General features: G+C 40.9%; 1 protein-coding gene across 3 annotated transcripts in view; it reads right to left on the bottom strand.

The window, feature by feature from the left end:
- LOC147031777 (ras-related protein M-Ras-like) overlaps positions 1-23,729 on the bottom strand; it is a 787,730-nt gene that overhangs the window by 273,185 nt on the left and 490,816 nt on the right. For all 3 annotated transcript variants that reach the window (XM_085867509.1, XM_085867515.1, XM_085867520.1), the window contains 4 exons: positions 21,710-21,866; positions 21,095-21,222; positions 16,924-17,094; positions 16,530-16,748 (listed from right to left, as the gene is read on the bottom strand). In XM_085867509.1, coding sequence (XP_085723635.1) covers positions 16,530-16,748; positions 16,924-17,094; positions 21,095-21,222; positions 21,710-21,866 — 675 coding nt within the window. The remainder of the gene's footprint in view (positions 1-16,529; positions 16,749-16,923; positions 17,095-21,094; positions 21,223-21,709; positions 21,867-23,729) is intronic.

The raw sequence follows: 23,729 nt of genomic DNA, 5'->3' as shown, positions 1-23,729 counted from the left end.
AACGACCCTCTGGTGGACAGAGACAGAATACTCTTCCCACCGCTGCACATCAAGCTCGGCTTAATCAAGCAGTTCACCAAGGCTCTGGACAAAGATGGTGACTGCTTCACTTACTTGTGCCAGGCTTTTCCAGGATTGACCATGGAGAAGTTGAAAGTTGGCATCTTTGATGGTTCTCAGATCCGTCAGCTCATCAGAGATCCAGAGTTCAAAAACTCAATGAATGAAGTGGAACTGGAAGCGTGGAAGACATTTGTTTTGGTAGTGAAGAACTTTCTTGGCAACAATAAGGCCAGAAACTACGCAGAACTTGTCAACAACATGCTGACTGCTTTCAGAAACCTGGGTTGCAACATGAGCATCAAGATGCACTACCTATTTTCACATATGAACCGGTTTCCTGAGAACCTGGGTTCAATGAGTGACGAGCAGGGGGAGAGATTCCATCAGGACATGAAGGAGATGGAGACCAGGTATCAGGGTCGCTGGGACGCAGTCATGATGGCTGACTACTGTTGGAATCTGAAGAGAGACCTCCCTGCCGCTGAACATTCCAGGAGTTCGAAGAAACGGAAGTTCAAGCCCTGAAGTTTGAACAGTGGTGACGCAACATGCAATTTACTTGTACTTACCTTTATCAATGCCCACCATTCAGATGACAGTAATCGATGTTTCTATCATGTAATCAATAAATGTTGTTGGCAAAACATTTTTTTTTCTTAAAAACATGTTTCGGATGATATGTGTTGACAAAAATCAGCTGATAATGCCACAAAAATGTAATTGATTTTGTCACAAGATCTGAATTTTTCAAATCAACTTAGCACAAAAACCTGACCTGATGGAGAGAAACGGATGCCATTTCCTGATTCAGCAGTGCCAGAATACCCTAATTCACTTGTAGAAATCTAGACAACATTCAGAAAGTAAAAAATTGTTGACCAGTGTTCTTTTTTTCTTCTTTGTCCTTGTTCTTTTTTTTTTTTTCTTTTCTTTTTTTTTTCTTGCTTTTTGTTCTTGTTTTTTTTTAATTTATTTATTTATTTATTTTTTTTGTTCTTGCACATCTTGCACATCTTGCAAGTTTTTGTTCTTGCACATCCATACTTTGAAGCAACTTTTGAATCTGGAAACATCTTTTGAAATAGAGGTCCAGCATGATCTGAGACTGATATGGGCAAGTTATGTTCCACAATAAATCCACTAAAGAGAAGTTCCGCTCGAGTAACATCCTCTTCCTCGCTTGTCCCTTGTTTGGTGAAATAATTCAGAAGTGTACCGGTACTCGTGCTCGAAGATCTCTCCTTTGCAATGTCTGTGTGCCGTTTGCTTCCAACGTGCTTCCGAATATCATCGCGACCTCCGTGCTCAACTGAAATATCAACGCTGCATACTGTACAATACGCATGATGAATTCCTCTTTCAGACTTTCGAATACACGGGTATTGGAGACTGTATTCGGTCTTGTACTTCTGAGACCATTTCTTGGTCTTCGTAAGCTTCTTTTCTGCCATTTCGTAATCAACATCGAGGGCTTGAAGCATCGGTAACTTCGAAGTCGATGTTCCACAGCTGCAGCGCGACTCGTAGAACTCTAGCGGCTGTTAAACACCGCACGGTGGTCGCGACCGCCGGGCTGGTACGGGGCCCAGCTGCATGCAGTGAGCGTATCGCATGCATATACACTGTGCATACATACCGCATGCACTGTATTGCACACATACCGCATGCACTAAATCTCAGTGCATGATCGCATAAGCGAGATCCAGACCCAATGTTTCGCTGCTCCTCATTTGAATTTGCAATTTTTAACGTACAATTTGGTAGCAGCGAACGTTATGGAGTTACCACATGCTATACGTAGCAGACGATGCTTTTCATTCAATTCTCATACCAGTACATTCTGATTAGTGAACAGTGCAAAAATATCAAAATTTCGGGAGGATAAGGATAGTGATCGTAAGGGCGGGAGTTTGGGTGAATTTTCGGAAGCCTCCCGATGAAATCGGGAGGGTTGGCATTGCTGTAACGGGCACGGGTGGCACCCGCTTAGTGATGTCGTGAAGAGAGCACGACAAGCAGGCATGGACTCACCTCTGGAGAGAAAAACCAGCTTCATCGCGGGATTCATGGACACTACCCATCTGATGGGATTCATGGACACAACCCATCCGGAGGCCAAATGCTTGGCGGCGGCCATACATTCGTGGAGGGCGAACACTGATTGTTCTGTGGAGAGATGATGCCATTGCTAGCCAGAGACAAATTCTATTTTGAAACTCTTGGTTTGTTGTTCTTGTAAAAACAGATTTGTTTTTGCATCAACAAAAGGGAGGAATGTGAGAGCTGAAATGGAGATTTCAGCTTTTCTTTCATTTAAAAACTTACTTTTAAATATCTTCCTTTGATTAAAAGTTGTTTATTGCTTGCATTTAGTTAAAATTTGTTTTATTATTGTTCTGATGTTTCTTAATGATTCAAAATATAACCATTAATTGTATCTGGAGACATGAACCAAGTAAAATACAGCGCAGAGAATATTTCCTCATCTCCATTGCACAACTGTGCTGTTGAAAGCACTACCCATTTTGTAAATCCGAAGGAGGGAGGGAAAATCTCTCTGTGTCTGTCTGTCTGTCTGTCTGTCTGTCTGTCTGTCTGTCTGTCTGTCTGTCTCTCTCTCTCTCTCGTTTGGAGATAAAGTGAAGATACTGTATTTGAAATGCTGATGTGTTGTAAAAGTTTCACAATGGGGAGTCTGTTGATTGCTTAAACCGGAGAAAGACTCCCATGTACTGTGCTTCTCCGGACCCACATCCTTATCGGCTCAACCAAGAGATATGCCTTGCTCAAAAACAAGTTGCGCCACTAACCATGAGATGTGCTTTGCTCAGGAATAAGTTGGTTGAGCCACTTACTGCAAGATGTGCCTTGCACAAGTTGATTTCTCTTAAAAAAAAAAAAGAGTATAAAACCCAGTGTGACTGAAGATAAATAGAGCAATTTGTTATACTAATGATAGCATTCTGTTCGGCTTGTGCAGAGGTTGATTGGCTGTTTGACTGATCACTTGATTGATGATTAAAGAGGAATTATAGACCTGTTCTTGACTTCTTGTGTTGTGTGAAGGTATATTATCCTTTCCGTGATAAGCCATTATATTGTTGGTGATTGTGTCTCTCCTAATTACGGCATAGTAATCCCGGGATTGAGGTGCAAGCCCCAACAGGAGTTCACCCAGAGCTAAAAAAATCTCCACTTCCTGTTTGTTGGGAAAGAATAATGATCCATGAACCAAATTGTGAAATTTCGTTCTCATCGCCTCATTCCAAGGGCTATTTTCAGAATCTTCACTGAACCTCCGACAGCTTCCACTTGTAGCTCGTTTGTAGTGATATTCGCCATAATGATTTTTAAATACGCAGTCAGGGTTTTCTTTATCATTCCTGTAGTTCCGACTATCACTGGTACAATTTCAGCTTTCATCAATTTCCAAGTCCTCGACCTCAATTTTCAGATCCTGGTATTTGGTCATTTTCCTAATTTCTGCCACATTTAGTCCGAAGTCATTGGGAACCGAGACCTCAATCAACAATGCCGTTTTTTTTCCTTTGTGTTTGAGCATGATGTCTGGATGCAATGCTTTGTTTGCAATGTTCACACTTGATGAGATCGCCTTGTTACACGTGAGCACAAAATGTTCATTTTCAAGGATCGGATCTGGTTTGTAGTTACATGATTGTTCTGGGACCACAATGTTGAAATGTTCACAGATGTGCCAGTGGATTACTCTGCAGATGCTGTCACATCTTGTAACATGAGGTGGGAGTGGAGGGTGTCGATGCAATTTCTCTGAAATTAGCATAATGGGTTTGAGGGTGATAAAAACAATAATTAAATGTTATTAAATTAACCTTGATATTAAAATAAATGCATTAAATCTGAAATGGAAAATGTACTCAAAATGTTCTTGAACATGTATCTATTATTAATTTTAATTAACATAATCATATCTTTCCTCTGTATTGAAAGATGATCGACCTGTCTTGTAAAGATATGATAAGCAGGCCGACCTTTCAAATATGCTCTAATTAAGTATAAAATAATTGCCTATTATTTAAGTATATTTTATTTACCAAGGGATTTTATGAAATAATAGATATGAGGTACCAGCAAGCTTGATCAGAGAATGATATTGCAACTCAAATGGAATGTTGGTCAAAGGAAATGTCCAGATGTATTCACTAAACTCTGATTGCTTCATATTATATATAATTCCCTAGTCTGTTAAGAAGTGGACTGAACTTTTCCCCTTCCATAACATAAATTGTATGTGATCCATCAATGTACCCAAAGGATTTCAGTTTTGATGTCATTCTGTGCTGGGAGAGATTTTACACATCTGATCTTGAAATATATATTCTACAATCCTTCAAAATTAGGCTGATTGCTGCACAAAAGCTGAAAATGATTTCCACCTGGAAATACATCGACCTGACAAACTGTGGCGTCAGCGTTTGAAAATGACAAAGAGCTGTGTCTCACTGAACACTGTATAAAGAACTAAAATTCACCATGTATTTCAGAGATCTGGAGCAAGACTGTATTCTTCTCTTCAGATTCCTCCACATGTGCATACGTATTTGTTTGTTTGTATTTGTTTATATTGTTTGTTAAATAAATGACTCAAATGTACAGGATGACTTCAGAATTTCTTCTACAAGGGGAAGCCGTAGCCTGAGGTATTCCTGGCGGTGTTGGGGAGTGAAGGCAGTACATGGAGAGTGAGGAATAGATTTTTTGATGGAGAGAGCAACTCTGCCACCGAAACGAGGCTCAGATCTGTCATCCTGGAAGAGGCAGTAACCAGGGACAGATACGAGGGAGTCAGAGACATCTTGAATGAGGAAAGTTTCTGTTAAAACCAATCTGGAAAAATCTGTCATACTTGAGCGAAGGCCCTGGATGTTTGCAGTCCAACTTAATGCATCAGCTAGGGGGATCCTCGTGTGCAAAAAATGTACCCTAAGTTACTCACTGGAATTTTGAAGTTGACCACTTCCCTCAACAGAAAAACTTGGTTACCATTTCCATAACCCGACAATAAGTGCGAAAATGGTGCCTCTTTTGGGGGTTCCGACAGAAATTGTCAGGCCAATTATTAGGGGTAGTGGAAATGAAAACGACTGTTACTTTGCAGTCTTACACCCTAGAAACACAAACTACACCTCAAAATGTCAGTCTTGAGACCCTCTTTCATACGATATGCAAATTAGGTTCATTGGTTCAAGTTTCAGGTCACTAGAGGTCAAAAAGTCACGAAAATTTGGGTCAAGTGAAAATCTGACCTATCTCTGAAGCATGCCCCACAGAACATGCCACATCCATATTTTACCCTCTCTGAGGGTCTATCCCATCACCATAGGTTCCAAGGAACACAATCATACGAATAAAGTGGAATTTGTTGCAATAAAATGAAAACAGCACAGAATGGAAAGCGGTCGACTTTCAATCTGATCACTTTTTGGCCACCGCTTAAACGATTTCCGTGTTGGGAAACTTAAATGGTTATTATGTCACGCCCGTTCAGCCAAGACAGACAAATTAACCCTTAAACTGTTTGCCTTAGAAGTCTCTTCCATGTGATATTACCTTTATGGAGATTGGGCCAATAATGAGGTCACTAGAAGTCAAAAGGTCACGGAAATTGGGGTCAAGTGAAAATTTCTGTGGAAAATGCACAACAGCACATGCCAGATCCATATTTTTGTCCTCTATTGGGGTCAATTTTTTTGGAATAGATACAAAAAATACAGATATGAATGGAATGTACTTAATGACCACCATAGGGCCAAAACAATAAACGAAAACTGCCACTCCAACATAGTAAGTAAACACATACCAACTGGTGGAATGTGATTCTGGTTTGGAAATGCATATAAACTTATGAGTCAGTCACTCACTTTCTGACGACACCAAATACATTTTGACATCCTGACTTTTCCGAGTCACTAAAACAAGTGCAAAATGTACAACAGGGATTGTTAGAACCGCGGCAAGGACATCTCTGAGTTCCACACTTTTGACATGTGCAGTGGATTGCAATGTCTTCAGGAATTGGATTGTTCCCCTGCTTGGGACCAGAAGATCATCGATAAATTTGAAACCAAATTGTCTTGGGTCAGAGGGTTCACATGATGAGAGGAGGGACACCACCTCTTTTGTAGCAAAGTAGGCTCTCAAAATGTGCAACCGAATGGCATGACTTGTGGGTGGCAGGTCATCCAAACATGATCGCTTGGCATGATGATACCTGTAGCTTCGGAGCTGGTTCATGGTTTCCATTGTTGTTCCTTTCTTAAGGACCTGTGTGAGATAGGCTTCTACTTTATCAATTACTGTATCCAGGCTACCTGTCGCCACCACAAAGTCCTTTAAGTACATCCCTGGATTGGCTATTAGAGCAGCATGCTTGGTTCCAACTTTACTTGTGTAGTCACACCCAGTTAGTGTGTGGACAGCGGGCAAAACCTGACACAAACTTCGTCCGATCCTCTTTGAAAGGATATGTATTGGAATGTATCTTGTCGAGTCACCAACACCAGCCTTCACCAAGAGTTCTTCGAGGCAGTTCGCATTCAGCTCGCTCCAGTAGAACATCAGCAAAATGAACACATCAGAGTCTGACGATAGGATTTTATGATACAATTTTTACCTTGTTTAACAGCATGCATTGCATGTGGTATAATCACCATGTCAGCCTCTTCTACATTACACTTGAGTTGTGGAACCTCCTCAGGTCTCGATGTCATGGACCAACACGAAACGACGATGCTGTCTGGTCCACATATATGACTGACTATAATCTCCAACGTAGGAGAACTCCAATTCAGTACCAGCGCCTCTGCATGAATGAGAGATTCAAATTTTGCTTTGTTGACACTGGATGGCCAAAACCTGTCCATTTCTCGAGGGAGAGGGGTTTCCCTGGACACATCATGCAGTTCTATGGGTGACTTCTTCTCTCGCCTTTGCCGCTCAGAATCCTTCAGAGATGTTCCCATGTTGGAATCAAACACAAAATCAATTCTCGAGGCACCCTTTGCTGTCGAGGAAACATAGCCTAGAAAGGCATCACAGTCACCAAAATTTTTTGAACTCTTTGTTTGGATCTTGCGAATGTTTGCCATCACGTCAACCACACAGCATGTTCCCATTGAGTCATCAGGTCTCGATGTTCTTGAGTCCTGGTCGCTGAGATGAGCTTAAAGTTCATGGACAATTTCACTTTTAATTGGCTTGGTCATTAGGCCTTCGTCATCAAAGAGAGGAGACGTTGTACACACATCGTACTGCAGGAGTTCCTCCATAGTCCATCCTCGTTTCTTTGCAATCTCTAGTGTACGTTTCATCTGAGCATCTTCTCGCTTGTTGAGTTTTGCTTCACCTTTGTGTGGGAATGATTTCTTGCGGATTGCAGCGAAGGTTTTAAGGTTGATGCGATGAATAGTGTCTGACAGTAGAACGGTTGTCTCTATGCACCTTTCTCTACGAAGTTTCTCGTAGGTATCGTTGCCGATTCTCTCCACATTCAGCAGCTGTTCTCTGATATCTTCTGACATGACTTACTTGGTTAAGATATTGTGGAGTATTTTCTCTTTCGGGGGAGCGAGGGAGCGATTCTCATTCTTTTCTATGACATTTAATATGGCTTGAACGTTGGCCTTCTCAAACTCGGTTTCTGCTTCGCTGAATGACCTGTTGACTTCAATGTTCAATTAACTTCAGTGCACTTCAATTAAGCATAGAAAACTATTAGATACTTCCCTCTTCATGGTTCATAAGACATTGTTCTGCATTGACTTTTCACGTTTTCACAGGAATTTTACAGCAAATTGGACAAACTTTCAAAGAACCATGCCTAATATAGCATAGCACGTGTACAATCACTCTTTGTTTTATGTAATGGAGGCACCTGTACAGGTGCTGCCACCTATTGTGATGGCAACCTACCTGCAATTAAACTGGGGGAATTAATCGTTGGTTTCGTACAAGGTACCATATTTAAGTGTCATTTACCGATTTGATTTGTGTTCCTTTGCCATTCTCATAGATGAAAAAATATCGATCTGGCATGTGCTGTTGTGCATTTTCCACAGAAATTTTCACTTGACCCCAATTTCCATGACCTTTTGACCTCCAGTGACCTCATTATTGGCCCAATCTCCATAAAGGTAATATCACATGGAAGAGTCTTCTTCAGCAAACAGTTTAAGGGTTAATTTGTCTATCTCGGGTGAACGGGCGTGACATAATAACCATTTAAGTTTCCCAACAGGAAATCGTTTAAGCGGTGGCCAAAAAGTGATCAGATTGAAAGTCGACCGCTTTCCTTTCTGTGCTGTTTTAATTTTATTGCAACAAATTCCACTTTATTCATATGATTGTGTTCCTTGGCACCTATGGTGATGGGATAGGCCCTCAGAGAGGGTAAAATATGGATGTGGCATGTTCTGTGGGGCATGCTTCAGAGATAGGTCAGATTTTCACTTGACCCAAATTGTCGTGACCTTTTGACCTCTCGTGACCTGATTCTTGAACCAATGAACCTACTTTGCATATCATATGAAAGAGGGTCTCAAGACCGACATTTTGAGGTGTAGTTTGTGTTTCTAGGGTGTAAGACTGCAAAATAACAGTCGTTTTCATTTCCACTACCCCGAATAATTGGCCCGACAATTTCCGTCGGAACCCCCAAAAGAGGCACCATTTTCGCACTTATTGCTGGGTTATGGAAATGGTAACCAAGTTTTTCTGTTGAGGGAAGTGGTCAACTTTCAAATTCCAGTGAGTAACTTAGGGTACATTTTTTGCACACAAGGACCCCCCAAGTTGATGCATTAACTGTTAAGGAAGAGGGAGTGGAGGAGGCTTTGGGGGCAGGGGAAGGGAGGGGGAGGGTCGGACCAAGGGAGGAGTGGGGAGAGGTAGGGAGAGTTGTTGACCAAGTGTGGGGGATTGCAGAAGAGCTAGGGGAGAGGGCTGAATGAGGAGGAGAAAAGGCTCAGTGGTGATGGGATGAGGCACAGTGGGAGTAATAAGAGAGGGGGCAGAGGGAAATTCAAGATTGGAGGAGGTGGAGGGATGAGATGGAAGGGAGAGGGCAGGAGAGGGAGGCAGCTTTGTGGATGTGAGGGGGGTGACTTTGAGAAGCGGGAATGAGAGGGGAGATTGGAGGGAGAAAGGTGAGAGGGGAGTTTTTGAGAAAGGTGATAGGGAAGCTTGGAGGGGAGAGTGTGAAGGTTGCTTTGAGAGGGAGGGGGAGAGAGAAGCCTTGAGAGGGAGGGTTGAGAGGGAGGGTTGAGAGGGAGGGTTGAGAGGAAAGCTTTGTCAGGGAGGGGAGACGATGAGGGCAAGCATGGCCAAGGGGCAGGAGGGCGATGGGAGAGGTGGGGAGAGGGGAAGGATGAGACTTGGTAGTGGTATGATGAAGAAGGGAGCAGGCAGAGGGAGGTACAATATTTAAGGGGTTCAGAAGATGGGGAGGTGTGAAAGGAAAGAAAGAGCATGTTTGAAATCTTGGGGAGTGTATTGATTGAGAGACTGAGATATCTGATAGGTTAGAACGGAGCCCACAGATGTCAGAACACCACACACTTTCGGACAACAGAGGGTGAGCTGATACTGAAGCAGATGACAGTGAAGAGGTGCCAAGAGTGGAGGTAGGATAAGGGGCAAGATGGGAGGAGTAAGGAGAGGGGATAACAGGTGAGGGGTTAGGAGGGGGTAGATTTAAGTCGATGGGGTGAATTGGCACTGAAGTTGGAAAAAAAAGCATGGTTGATGGAACACAACCATGCATGACAAACTGGAATTTTGAAAAATTTAAAGTCAGAGATACGATTTAACACATTACGTGAGGGATGCAACGAAGGTGAATTAAGAGAATAGAGAAAAGAAACGTTGTCACAGTTGAGCTTTTAAGACACCGGATGAAGGAAAGTTCGAATTGAAAAGTCTTTTGAAGAAGAAGAAGAAGAAGAAGAAGAGTAGCGGATTGTGATACAATCCAGAGAACCACATGTGTGAAAGAAGAAGTTGTAACATTTTAAGAGACTTTAAAAAATATTTTTAAAAATAAAGATTAGGTAGGGTAGGTAAAGGAAAGGATGAAGAAAATATACCATCAGAGATGGGGAATCCCCCGCCATTGAAAAATAATTGAAATCAGATAAGCGGTTTTCCATTTATTACAAAAAACATTTTTTTCAAGATGGCCGCCCCAGTCGGCCATCTTGGATCCGGCCACGCCCAAAATCAATAGGGTTCTTCCTTTTCAGGTGGTACATGCGTGACCCAAATTTCAAATCGATATGGCGAACAGTTTATGAGTTATCGCACTCACAGCTATAAATGTTGACGCCCAGCCAGCCAGCTGGATGACCGCCCCAGTCGGCCATCTTGGATCCGGCCACGCCCAAAATCAACATGGTTCTTCCTTTTCAGGTGGTACATGTGTGACCCAAATTTCAAATCAATATGGCAAACAGTTTATGAGTCATCGCACTCACAGCTATAAATGTTGACGCCCAGCCAGCCGGACGGACGGACGGACAGCCGGACGGACGACCCGGGTGAAAACAATATTCCCCTTCCGCCACGCGGCGGGGGATAAAAAAAAGACCGTGAAGGTGTATGGTGAATTTGGATCGGCTAAAGATCGGAAGATGGGAGGTCAGCGAAAGTTACAGGAAGACGAAGAGAGGGTAGATAAATCATGTGGCTATGGGAGGTGTAAGGTGAGAAGTTAAAAGAATAAAGAAGTTTTTTGGGGGGTTAAATAAGATTCGATAAAAGAAAGGTTGAAGAAAAAATAGTGAAGGTGTATGGTGAATGTGGGTCAGCAAAAGTAGAAGGAAGATGGTAGATTGGCAGAAGAAAGAGGAAGAAGAGTCGGTACAGGAAGTCACGTGGTTATGTGGGGTATAAGGTGAGGAGGGTTAAAGGTTTTTTTTGTTGTTGTATTTTTTATATTTTAAGACATGAAAGAGAGGGTATAGTTTGGGAGGGATAGAAGGACGGTGGAGGGAAAAGTGGAGAAAATATAAACTGATGGTAATAAGGAGAAAATACAATAAACACAATCGTGCACATGAACGGGAAGATGGGTAGGCCTCAGGGAAACCTGATACGACAAAATGATGAATACACACCAAATTAGTACAAGTTTTGAAACAAAACCAAACTAGGTACACACAGTAAACATGGAGGCAACAAATAAACAGTCAAAATGCAACAAACAACGATGGGAAACTTATCTTCGAGAAAGTCGACAGAGGTCCCGAGAGAGACCCAACCGTCGCTCAGAAACCGGAAGCGGAAGTCGATAATGTTGATGCAAGAGACAAAAAACACATGGTAAGTGGCACTGGCATCATTGAGCAGTTCTCAAATTCAGAGATAAACGTGACCTTTCCAGGTACGAGATCTCACAAAGCAATACACAGAGTGAGATAAAAGCCCATTATATGTGACAATAGGTCGGAGCTGATGTTATGACAGGAGGGGGTAGGGCGAAGGGATCCGGGCCCACCCACTTTCAGATCCTAAAATGATATAAAGAAATGACAAATCGTTAATAAAGTTGAAGTTAAGGACAATAACAACGGTAACAACAACAATAATAATAATAATCCTCACTATAATTTGTGGACTGATGTTTGTTTGTCATGCTACTCCTCTTTCAGTTCTGGGCTGATTACATCCAGACTTGATACAAAGGATCAGCATGACCCCAATGAATGTATAGAGTCGTCTTTGCTGGTGGTCTTGGGAGTGGGAATGGGGGGGGGGGGTGGGAGGGGGAAATGACACAAATTCTCGATGTATATGTGTATCATGTAGTGCTGCCTTCAGGTGGGGGAGGGTATTAAAAATCTTCACTATTTACAGGACAATATTCCTGTCCCCAAGTTTTTCAGTGTGGTGAGGTGTTTTGAATTATAAGCAGTAGGTATGTTTTTGCTTCATGCACGTAACCCATGTATATTTTTTTTTGCGCAAGCAGAGCTGTCGCTTGCCAATACACCGTCAAAGTAAAGGTATGCATCAGAAAAACGTGGTGCATGCTTGGAACAAGATTGCCCGTAGGGTGGGTACTCTGCTGGTATGAATAATCTACCAATATAAAACACAGTGTGTGCTTGTGTATATGTCTGCCCCCTTTCATAATGATGATTTGATGAGGGTTTTAAAGGCCAATCTTTTAACACGACTATGTAAGGACAATGGTCTATTTTTTCAGGAGAGAAAACCTCGAAAAACATTTTTCATACAAAAGTAAATACGGCTCTTCTATTGAAAATGTAGATGGTGACTTGCAAACGGAGCCTCAAGGGCGGTGTACAGAAAAGTTTAAAAATAAAAATAAATACAAGGTGCAGGGAGGTGAAATTCACTGCACATGATGTGCAACACACACAGAGTAAATGGAGTGATCATTTATGTCCGTAGGATGTCTAATAAATAAAGAACATATAAGCACACCTGACACTAGGCCGAGACTTCTGACTTTGGCACACTCATGAAGCTGCACCATCAAAATGAAATGTCAAAATGACAAAGAAAACAGGATCACATTTGTACATGTAGTGTTTTAAAATAACGTTTTTTCTTGCTACGAAACCATATCTTCCAGTCTCCGATAGTCCCCTATAGTATAGAACCTATAGTATCGGACAGAAAGATGGAGAGCAAACCTATAGACCATTCAGTAGAACCGGTAGGGGACTAATAACAAGGATGCAGGTCCTCATGGGGCTAATGAATGTTTCATTCCTTCTGTAAAATGTATTGGGTTCTATATGAATTAGTACTGGTATTACCTCATTTGGAACTCCTTTCACAGGGTCCTATCCCCTTGGTCCTAGTTTTGCGATGTTTTGTAATACGTGCATTTCCAGGGTGGATACATATTGCCCGCACATGTTTGGTGAAGAGAAAAACGTCCGGACTTTGGTTATGACATTTTCAACCAAGTTTAGCATGAAAAATGGACAAAAGACAAATGGTTTAAAACGAATGAAAAAAATATATGTTTGACACTACGAGTTCTGCTCCAACAGTGATCACTGCAGAAGACCCAGATATTAATCACTGAAAGACATTTTAGAAACAGGGGCAATACCCCTTGACTGAGGTAGAAAAATGAGACTGAGGAGGAAGTCAACGTGGGACAGAATCAGCAAAATGTACAAATTAACAAATGTCACATCGCAAATACATATTTTGGGGGGGCAGCCCCCCCCAACCCATATGCCCTCCTAGACCAACATTTTTAAAAATGTCATGAACAATCTGTTGTACATCACAGGCGATGAAGGTGGTGGTGAAGTTTCATCAAAATCAGATGTGTAATTTCAGAGAAGAAGTTGCAAGTATTTGTGGACAAACGGATTGAGGGATGGATGGCGCGCCATCCCATAAACCGCCTTTAACGATGTTCCAGGTGAGCTAAAAATGAGCACTATCCCCACCTAATTGAGTGGATGTCCCCCTTTCCCCCAACCATTGTGTGCATGTTGCCACCGGGCCTGCAACAGGTTTACACACGATTGCTCAAGCTCTGATGTAGGCAGGATTTTTCCAGGTACAATATCTCACAAAGCAATACTCAGCACGAGGTAAAGGCACTGGTTCAAACAAGATAAACATACAGCCGCTTTACAATGGGACAATAAATCAACCGTGCAATAAAATGCATGCACACAGGTCACTTTGAACTCCAGTATAAATGCAGTGCTGGATAAGCCACTCCATTTATTAAGTTTAATATGTCACCAGATAGAAGTCACACTGTACTAGTACCGGCGAGTTCCTCACGAGTAACATGATAGCAGCACTGTAGCACCACTATGGCGCACAAAGCACAAGATCGTTTTCAACTCCAAAGAGTAATATGATGGCAGCACTTTATGGCCACTATGGCGCACATGGTACGACATTCCTATTATCACTAAACCAGTAACATGATAAAGAATGAGTCCCTGAATTAATGGAGCCAGTGGGCTTCCATTTGGAGGTGCCATACATGTTCTCTTTTGCTGTATTGCTGTTCGTACCCAACATTGCTGTTCTCTTTGTTGTATCAAATTGCTTTGGGAGGTGTTGCACATTGTTCATTATGGGAATACTGTTAGGCACCTTCAATGATGTTGCGTTACTTTGGCTTTCCGTTCAGGTTAATTAAAACAAATTCATTCAGGGGATCTTGCGTGAAATTCAAATAAACACAAACAAGAAAAAGATGTCGTGTAGACTGTAGAGCACGATACTTGCAAAATCCATGAAACAAATTTGACCGAAAAAATAATTGGTGGTTGAATTCAATGACCAATTATGCAACTTCTTCAAATTTCAATTAAATCAGATGAAAACTGACAATTTTAGAAATTCCACCTATGTTGACTTTTTGGCCTATGCCGACCTCAAAAATAAGTGGTGGTTAAATTCGGTGAACAAATATGCAACTTCCCTTCAAATTTCAAGTCAATGGGATGAAAATTGAGGATTTAAAAATACCATCTTCGATGTTGACCTTGGGCCTATGTTGAACTTTTGGTCCATGTTCACATCAAAAAAAAAAATTGGCTAGTTGAATTCAGTGACCTGAAATATAAATCCTCTTCAAATTTCAAGTCAATTGGATGAAAATTGAGGATTGTATAAATCTCACCAAAGTTGTTGACCTTTGGCCGATGTTGACCTTTCGACCTCAAACAATAGGCTTCTTCCTTATGACAAACGCTACCACGTGGTGAAGTTTCATGAATATCGGTTTAAAATTGTGAGCTGTAGGCAATAAACAGACAAACAGAGAGACAAACATACAAACAAACATACAGACAGAATAACGAAATTGATTGACCAATATACTTGAAAAATCTTAGATTTTGCAAGTAACAAACAGACAGACAGACAGAGAGGGGTGAAAACATAACCTCCACCCACCTTCGGTGGCGGAGGTAAATATCATGTTATATATATACATATATATATATATATATATATATATATATATATATATATATATATATATATATCGTTTTTGGCCCTATTTCTCAATGGTGAAGAATCACTTAAAAAACATTAAATAATCCTCGTAATACAGATCTGGATTCGGACCTTCACAAAAATTTAATCAATTTGTCGTGGTCACACACCCAACCTGTCCACCAAGTTTCATCCGAATCAGTCAACAACTTGTTGAGATATCATACTATGTATAATTTTTGGCCCAATCTCTCAATGGTGAAGAATCACTTAAAAATTCGAGTCATCGGATCCAGATCCTGATCTTCACCAAAATCTAATCAGTTCGTCCTTGTCACACACCAAACCTGTCCACAAAATTTAATCCAGATCCGTCCACAACTTTTTGAGATATCCTGCACACAGACAGACAGACAGACAAACAAGACGTCGTGCAGAGCTCAATACTTGCAAAATCCACCCCCCTCTCCAATGGGTTCCATGGATGCATCAAATTGTCCATTTCATTATTATGATTAAAATTGAAAATCTTCATCAAAACTCAGGTCAATCGGATGAAAATTGATGATTTGACGAAAAAGTTTGACCTTGAATTGACCTTTTGATCTCAAAAGTAGTTGGTTTCCCCCATTCAGTGACACAATATGCAAATCTTGTTCAAATTTCAAGTCAATCAGTGAAAAATGATAACTTAAGAAATCTCACCCAAGTTGTTCACCTTGGGCCGACATTGACCTTTTTACGTTTTGACCTCAAAAACAATGGGCTTCTTCCTAATCACAAACTCGACCATGTGGTGAAGTTTCGTGAAGATCGGTTTAAAATTGTGACCCATAGGCGATTGAAAGACAGACAAACAGATAGAGAGACAGGCAGAATACCAAAATCGACTGACCAATATACCTGAAAAATCGAAGATTTTGCAAGTAAGAAACAAACAGACAAAGAGGGTTGAAAACATAACCTCCTTCACCTTCGGTGGCAGAGGTAAAAAACAAAAATGTATGTAAGAGAAGTGCTTTGAATGTCTTATTGAAATATTTTTTTTTTGCATAAAAATGTTTAAAAATTATTTGCAAGCAATGCTGCAACGAGCAGTCTTGTAGATGTTAATTATACCAGGACTGTGCACTCTATGACATTGCAAATGGGAATCTCAAGTAAACAACCCAGGAGTACCAAAACAAGACTTGCAAGTAGAAATGCGGGATAATACAATTTCCTCTTACAAAATCATTTTCCCTCCAGGTCTAATTTTCCACACACTCTCACATCAGTGTAAAATTTCGGCATCCGTACAAATTCTTCAATCGTGTAATTTGTGAGGAGAGTATTCTTCAATAAGCATACAGGGATAAAGCTAGGAGAGATGAACATGTGAATTCCTCTTGACTGCAGAGTTCATTTTCAACACTCCTGCAGTGACCTCACGTCTGAGTCTCAGTCTCAGTCTCACTCTCTCTCTCTCTCCCCCTCACCTACAAATAGCTGACTGCTGAGCAGCAGACGTGTGTGACCATGGGGCGGAGCAGGTACCACACGATGCGGCAGGGTGTCCACGCGCAACCAGGCTTCACGCAAGTTGCGCTCAGCACGCACACTGTGCCAGTGGTTGTCAGTGAGCGGATGTGGACATCTTACCCGCACCTCCACTGGTCCGTTGCCCAAGTCAAACGAAAATGTGACCTCCCATGGAGCTGTTCATCATGTGAAAGACCATCAGTCAGAATAACAAGATTCTCAAGATTCTCAAATAAATACAATCAAAAGACTCAAGCAGACTTCTATCCACACCCCACTCCATTTCTCATTGAAGTTATTCATCAAAACCCCCTTAAAGTTTTTCTTCGCAATACTCTTCTAGTTCCTTACATGTGAGCTGCAGACGAAGGAAGCTATGCAGACCCAGGCTTTCCAGGAATATCCCACCAGGAGCTGAAGTTTTAAAGTAAAAGGCAACATCGAAGCTGGTCTCCCCACGGAGTGATGGGTAGAGCAGATATGCCGAGCGGCTTGTGAACAGGGCCGCGTTCCAAAATACGCCTGCATGCATGATGGGCCAAACACAAATCAGCGATTTATTTGAGATTGACAGGTTTAAATCCATTTGTCCTGAGTCTCTTTTAAAAACAAAGAAATACTTTGAGATCAATCAGCATGTTTGCAACATTCCAAAGTAAATGCAGTCGTTTGGTAGCATAATGTGGAAGAAGAAGACGCAGCAAATTAGTGGCTTGTCTGCCTCTAAGGTGTGTGCTCTCGCATTTGATACCCTGTGCACTCAAATAAAACTACAATATCAGGTGCCTGATTAGACACTACAGTGGTTATACGTACTCTTTCGGAGTACAAAAGGAGAAAGTGTACCGGAGACAGAATTGACCAATTGCCACCGGGCTTCAGAGGATGGTGAGAGACTTGAGAGGTTTGACTGTCAGTTAGCTTGATGTTGAACTATGCCTCCTTGAAGGATTAATAAACATACGGAGGAACTTTAGGTTCTCTTCAGTTGGCTTGTGTTTGAGGCTGAGAATGCAAGCTGCTTTTTCACGATTACATCGCCACATGCCTCAGTCGGTGTGCCAGAGTCGGCATGTTGAATCGGACAATTGGAGGCATGATGCCATGAACACTGGTGAAGGACAGAAAGCAGTCTTTTGAGGAACGAATTTCAGAACCGTTGATCTGAGGAACCGATGATGAGTCTGTAATGGACAAAACTGATTTCAGACCAGAACAATCTGTCCTTGCAGAACTGTCACAAATTTTGGTGCCTTGGCAGCTCCCTGAAGTGGCTGAGGAGCCAAACACTTATGTAAGGGTGTGATCAGAAGAGCTAAGAGGAGAGGAGGAAGACTCTCATGCTGTGTCCATATTTTTGGATGCTTTTAAAAGTCTACTAAAAACTATGCCAAGCATCATCTGTTAGTAAAAGGAGAAGTATCCATCCATGTGTCCATCATGCTTTATTCAAAAGGGTTCCTGCTGTCATAACATAATAAAAATGGTATCGTTGAAAAGCTAATAATATTTACTTGAAATAAAGTAAATTTACTTGAAATAAAAATGTGCAACTGTTTCATGTTTAATCATAGAAATGCTTGATTTAAAAGCCCGTCTTTCAAGGATGGAAGACGAAGCAGACCTGGAGCATTAATGTTGCGATTCCAATGGTACGATACCAGGAACCCTTTAGAATAAAGTGCAACAGACATGGACGAGCATGCAGAATTATATTAGTAATATTTATTGAAGTAATAATAAAGAACAGCAACCACAGCCACAACAACAACTACGTGTTATAAAACATCTCCTCTTCATTTTGCATCCTCATTGAGAATCATAGATAGACATGCAATATGTTTGTGAAGTGCAACATGCTGTCTTTCAATTAAGCCAGTCAGTGAAGCGATGGGTCGGCATGGGTAGTAATGAAAAAAGAGAAAATTTATATTAAACAAGTAGCAGTACATTCAAAGTACACCGCCCCCATGCCAAATAAATAAAAAACAATCCTCCAACGTGCGTCATCACCAGGGCGCCTTCTGCGCCCGGCGATGCCGCCTTGCAGCACATGGAGTCAGAAATTGGAGGAAGCAGTGTACAATAATTGATTAATAGATTAATTCCATAATTAAAATAAATAGTAATTGTAAAATAATTGATTTCTTAATCAATTGGCTGATAGCATACCTAAGCCACAATGTTGCATCCGAATCTGTAACTTTTTGAAAATAAATTAATTAATCGAAAAATCAAATAATTATTTGATTAATCAATAAATGAAAAATACCCTTTTATAGCCAAATAACTTGTTCACTGTCGTGTCCAAATATCAGCTTCCTAACTCAAAAGGTGTCTCAGATATTGCCAGGATGCGAAATAAAATATATAAGTAATTAATAAACAGACAATAATTAAGTAATTAATCAATGAATTGATTAATCAATAAATCAAAAATATTGTTTGTAGCCAAATCACTTGTTCACTGTCATGTCCAAATATCAGCTTCCGAGCTCAAAAGGTGCCTGAGATATTGCCAGGATGCAAAATAAAATCAATAAGTAATGAATAAATCGATAATAAATAAGTAATACATCATTTAATTGATTAATCAAAAAAATAAAAAATACGTTTTTGCCAAAGTACATCTTCATTTTTGTCCCCAAATTTCAGCTTTCGAGCTCAAAGGATGGCTGAGATATCGCCTGGACAAACAAGAAAACAAACAAGAAAATGAAAAATCACTCAAAGAGCGACACTTAGCAAAACAGCGCAAAGTAGAACGGCACTGGGGAGAGTGCATACCTTTGCCAGGTGGAACAGTTCACGTTTTGTATCCCACTGATAGGCTGGATCCGAAACAAAATCTTTTGGCCTATGTTCATCTCAAAATTAATAGGTGGTTGAATGCATTGACCTGGTAAGTAAATCCTTTTCAAGTTTCACATCAATCGGATGAAAATTGAGGATTTTAGAAAATTTGGCCCAAATTGGCCTTTTGGCCTATTTTGACCTTTTGGTCTGTGTTCCCCTCAAAATTAATTAACAGGTGGTTGAATTCAGTGACCTGATCTGCAAATGCTCTTCAAATTTCAAGTTAATTGGATTAAAATTGAGGATTTTAGGCATTTGTCCCAAATTGACCTTTTGATCGATGTTGATCTCACGATTAGTAAGTGCTTGAATTCAGAGACCTGATATGCAAATGGTCTTCAAATTTCAAGTCAATCAGATGAAAATTAACAATTTTAGAAACAATTAAAAAAATTGGCCTATTTTGGGTTGACCTTATGGCCTATGTTGACCTTTCCTTTCAGAAGACAACCTCAAAAGTAATAGGTGGTTGAATTCACTTAATGACATGCAAATCCTGTTCAAATTTCAAGTCAATCGGATAAAATTTGAGGATTTTAGAAAATTTGGCTCAAATTAGCCTATTGGCCGATGTAGACCTTTTCGGTCAAACAAATTTGACGAAACTTCAATGCGGGACCGTCGCAGGGTCGGTGGCATTAATCTCTGAAAATATCAGAACGACCGGTTGAGCGGTTTGGGCTGGAGGCGAGCGGACAGACAAACACACACACAAACACACAAACAAACAGAGACGATCAACATACTTGTCCAAAAAAAACTTTTTTTTTTGCAAAGTAATAAGCAGAGTGCAAACTAAGTACTCCCTTCCTTCGGTGCCTGGCGATGACATCATGCATCGCCTGCATTTGGCATTGGGAGGAGCAGTGTACAATGTAATAGGTGAGGTCTGCTGTAGGTACTTGTAACCTGGTTATAATTTAATATAATGGAAGATCTTTTACAAACAGCACGTTTCATCAAGCACATCATATTTGAGGCAGTGGAGTTATTCAGATTTCCTGCCTCTGTTTTCGGCTCTGCTGACACTGCTCTAAATTGCACCAGTAGGGCCATTACAGAGTGACTCCAAGGCTCAAATATGCTTGTTGAAGCGCAATATTTGCCGAACTAATTTAGTTCTGGCACTGCAGTCCAAATCCACGAGTGGTCTCTCACTGCTCAAATAGTCCCATGATTCCTTTCAGAAGGAAAATAACAATAGAAGAGTGTGATTATTGTTTCAGCTCCGTAGAATTGGTGCTGTGGGATGTACATATTGCTATCAGGAACATTTTATGACATGCAGGACGGTCATATCAGGTGATGAAAAAGAAGTTCACAAAAATGCATGACATTTCACATTATACATGTACGCTGAAAAAGTTCACAAAAATAGAAAACAAAAAAAAGATAGAAAACCAAAATAGAAAATAAAAAATAATAGAAAAAGTTCATAAAAAATGAGAAGCAAACATTATGATAACGGACATCAACCAAGTTCCTGACCAAAAGCACCCTGCTGCAAAACATAACATCTTGACATTCATTTTGCTTTTGTGGACATTATTCTTTAAAAGGCTGGTGGATTACCAGCGTGTTAAATTTCAACCACAAATTTGTCAATTGTGTACCCTCAGGCACTGCAATGGTTGTGTCCCATAAACGGTGTAAAAAAAGCACTCACGGTCGCCATGGCAACGTAGCGGCCCAAGGCTGATGCGCGCCATGGAGCTCGGCCTGTTCGTATCCATGGCAACAAGCTGCATTACAGGCAAGTGCTCTTTGTAACTCAATAGGCCATCGTCTTGTTGCCTGGAAACAATTGTTTGCTGGTTACTAAGACAGCAAAATCACAGTCATTGTTGAGTTGGGTGGGGAGTGGTGGGGAGGCAAAAGGTGGGGGGGGGGCATGGAGGTGGATGAGAGAACAACCTGTCTCACAGCACAGATGGAGACACAAACAATGTGCAATAAAATTGTATTTATTTTCCTATCCATGTCCTCTCCTCTGAATTCCCAAATGCCTTCCTTTATTCTCTCTCACTTTTACTCACTCCAACTTTCTGTGCTTTCCTCAGCCTCATCATTTAAAGCCAACAAAAGTTCCAAATCTCACTGTCAAGATTCTCAACCCCCCGCCCCCCCCCACCCCGACACACCCCACAGAATCTCTTCCCATTGTTTCTTCAGAATCTTCCATTCCAGGTTTTCATGACTACATTTTGCACTCAACCAATCTCCCATCATCCTAAATCTCCGCTACCTCCAAATCCCTCAATATGTTCGAGTTCAAACACACCAATCCTCAGAATCCGAATCACAGTTGCATTGGTGGTATGGTGATGTGCAGTTCCTACGAAGACCACACGCACACCGTTGGACCCCAGGAGGGGACCCTCCCCAATATAATTGCCGCTCCCCTCCTCGTCCAACCCACCATGCAAATGGCAGACCACCTAAAAGGAAAGAAAAAGGATAAAGACACCCAGGTTATCTATACAGTTGGAAAAAAAATGGAAATATAATTTGTGCAATTACTCCAGTCATCCTCATCAAATGTTGCAAAAGGAATTTGGATTTCTAAGTTAGTGTGTTGAAGACAGGGAGGCATAATGAGAGGCATTGGAGTGCAAGATGCTTAACTACAACCACATGGCAGTATGGCAAGGCCAAGGCCTATGGGGGAAATGGAGTGTGGAGGCAGGTAGAGGTCGCACTGGCAGGGCAACAAGAGCGATAATGAGGCTTTTATGGCAGCATTGACAACCTGAGAAGTGAGAGAACTAGGAAACCATGACAGGTGAAGCAACAAAGGTACAAAACCAAAGAATTTTGAAGAATTTTAGCTATATTTGACAAGAAAAATACAGCCTTGCAAATTTGAGTCAAGACATCACAGCATACACCTCACTCCCCCAGAAGCATGGGAAACCCAAAGACCAGCGATTATGAAAAATCCTGGCAAGGTTCAGGATGGGCAGGTATGGGATTACCTGATAGCTTGGCATCTATGTCTGATCATGCAACAAGACTCTTTTCTGCTGAGGCTGGTATGGCAGATATGATTGATAAAACTGGAAAGGCTACGAGAGCCGCTGAAGGGCACTTAAAGGGCATTCTAGTTCTTTTTGCCTAAATGACTCTTAATCACGATGCTCACATTTGTCTCATAGAATGCCAGACTTTGGAAATACATGAGAAAATTATTTTCAGCCAATTAATTTATTTAATTGAGTATGTTGCAGAAAGAAAAACTTGACATCCAAAATAAGCAGTGCCTATGACCTGTTACTTTATCTTACAAAGCATATTTTTCATATACAGTTCTATGTTTCAAATTGAATGTATATTCTGGAATAAAATGTACTTCCTACATCAAACAAAGGTACTTCCAATTATAACCTCCACAACCTCCCACCTCCCCCCCCCCCCCGCCACACCACACACCATCCTTGTGAAACCCCATCCTTTAGGCTATCCACCAAATCGATTCTCCTTCTGCCTCAAAGACAGCTCAGCAGACTCGAATAATTAGTTGTTTGATGTGGTCGATTTTCACATCATTTTAGTTTCTGGTTGCTGAAGTGCCTTACAATGGATTTCACAAAACGCAATCTGTTGTTATTCCCTTCAATACATATCGAAATCTTGTAATTCAGTTGCAGAATCTATTTCTTAAAAGCTTAATCATGTAAGAATGGTATCTTGCACAAGGCTTTCCGTCGACAAAGGTTGGAATGAATTTGGATTTTGGCAACGGCGTCGATGACATCGACAGTCAGGAAAGGAAATGGCAAATTAGGTTGAATGTCAGTTCTATATCCTACAAACACTTCAAAGATGCTCTTCACTGCAAGGCATCATGGGGAGACGCTTCAGAGCTTCTTAAAATGACATACAGTATCTGGCTTTTAGTGCAGACTGTGCTTTCGCTTTCCATTTCGACAGTAGATCACAAAGAGGTTGTAGCAAGTGAAAAGCAAACACCTTACAATCAATGCGTAAACATCAAAGTGAATAATTTTGGATATGATCACATTTACACTGTTGTCACTGATATCTTAGAGGTCAAACTCTTGCTTAATGTTACGATTGCAGAAAAAAGTTAAATTTTACACTTAGACTTTTGGAAAGGTTCAAAAGAAGTAGCCGAGAATCATGGACTATTATATTCAATTACAATAATGTGAAAGGTACAATTGATACAATAAATGAAGATATTTGGACTTTTTGAAAAAGTTTACAAAATACAAAAATGGTTTCAGAAGTTTGATAAATTTATAAAGTGAAGGACTTGTTGAAAATGGTTGATAAATTGT

The sequence above is a fragment of the Eptatretus burgeri genome, chromosome 2 (genome assembly GCF_056783735.1).
Source record: "Eptatretus burgeri isolate ZD-2024b chromosome 2, Ebu_testis_v1, whole genome shotgun sequence".
Lineage (NCBI taxonomy): Eukaryota > Metazoa > Chordata > Myxini > Myxiniformes > Myxinidae > Eptatretus > Eptatretus burgeri.
This window is presented reverse-complemented; position numbering and strand designations above follow the sequence as displayed.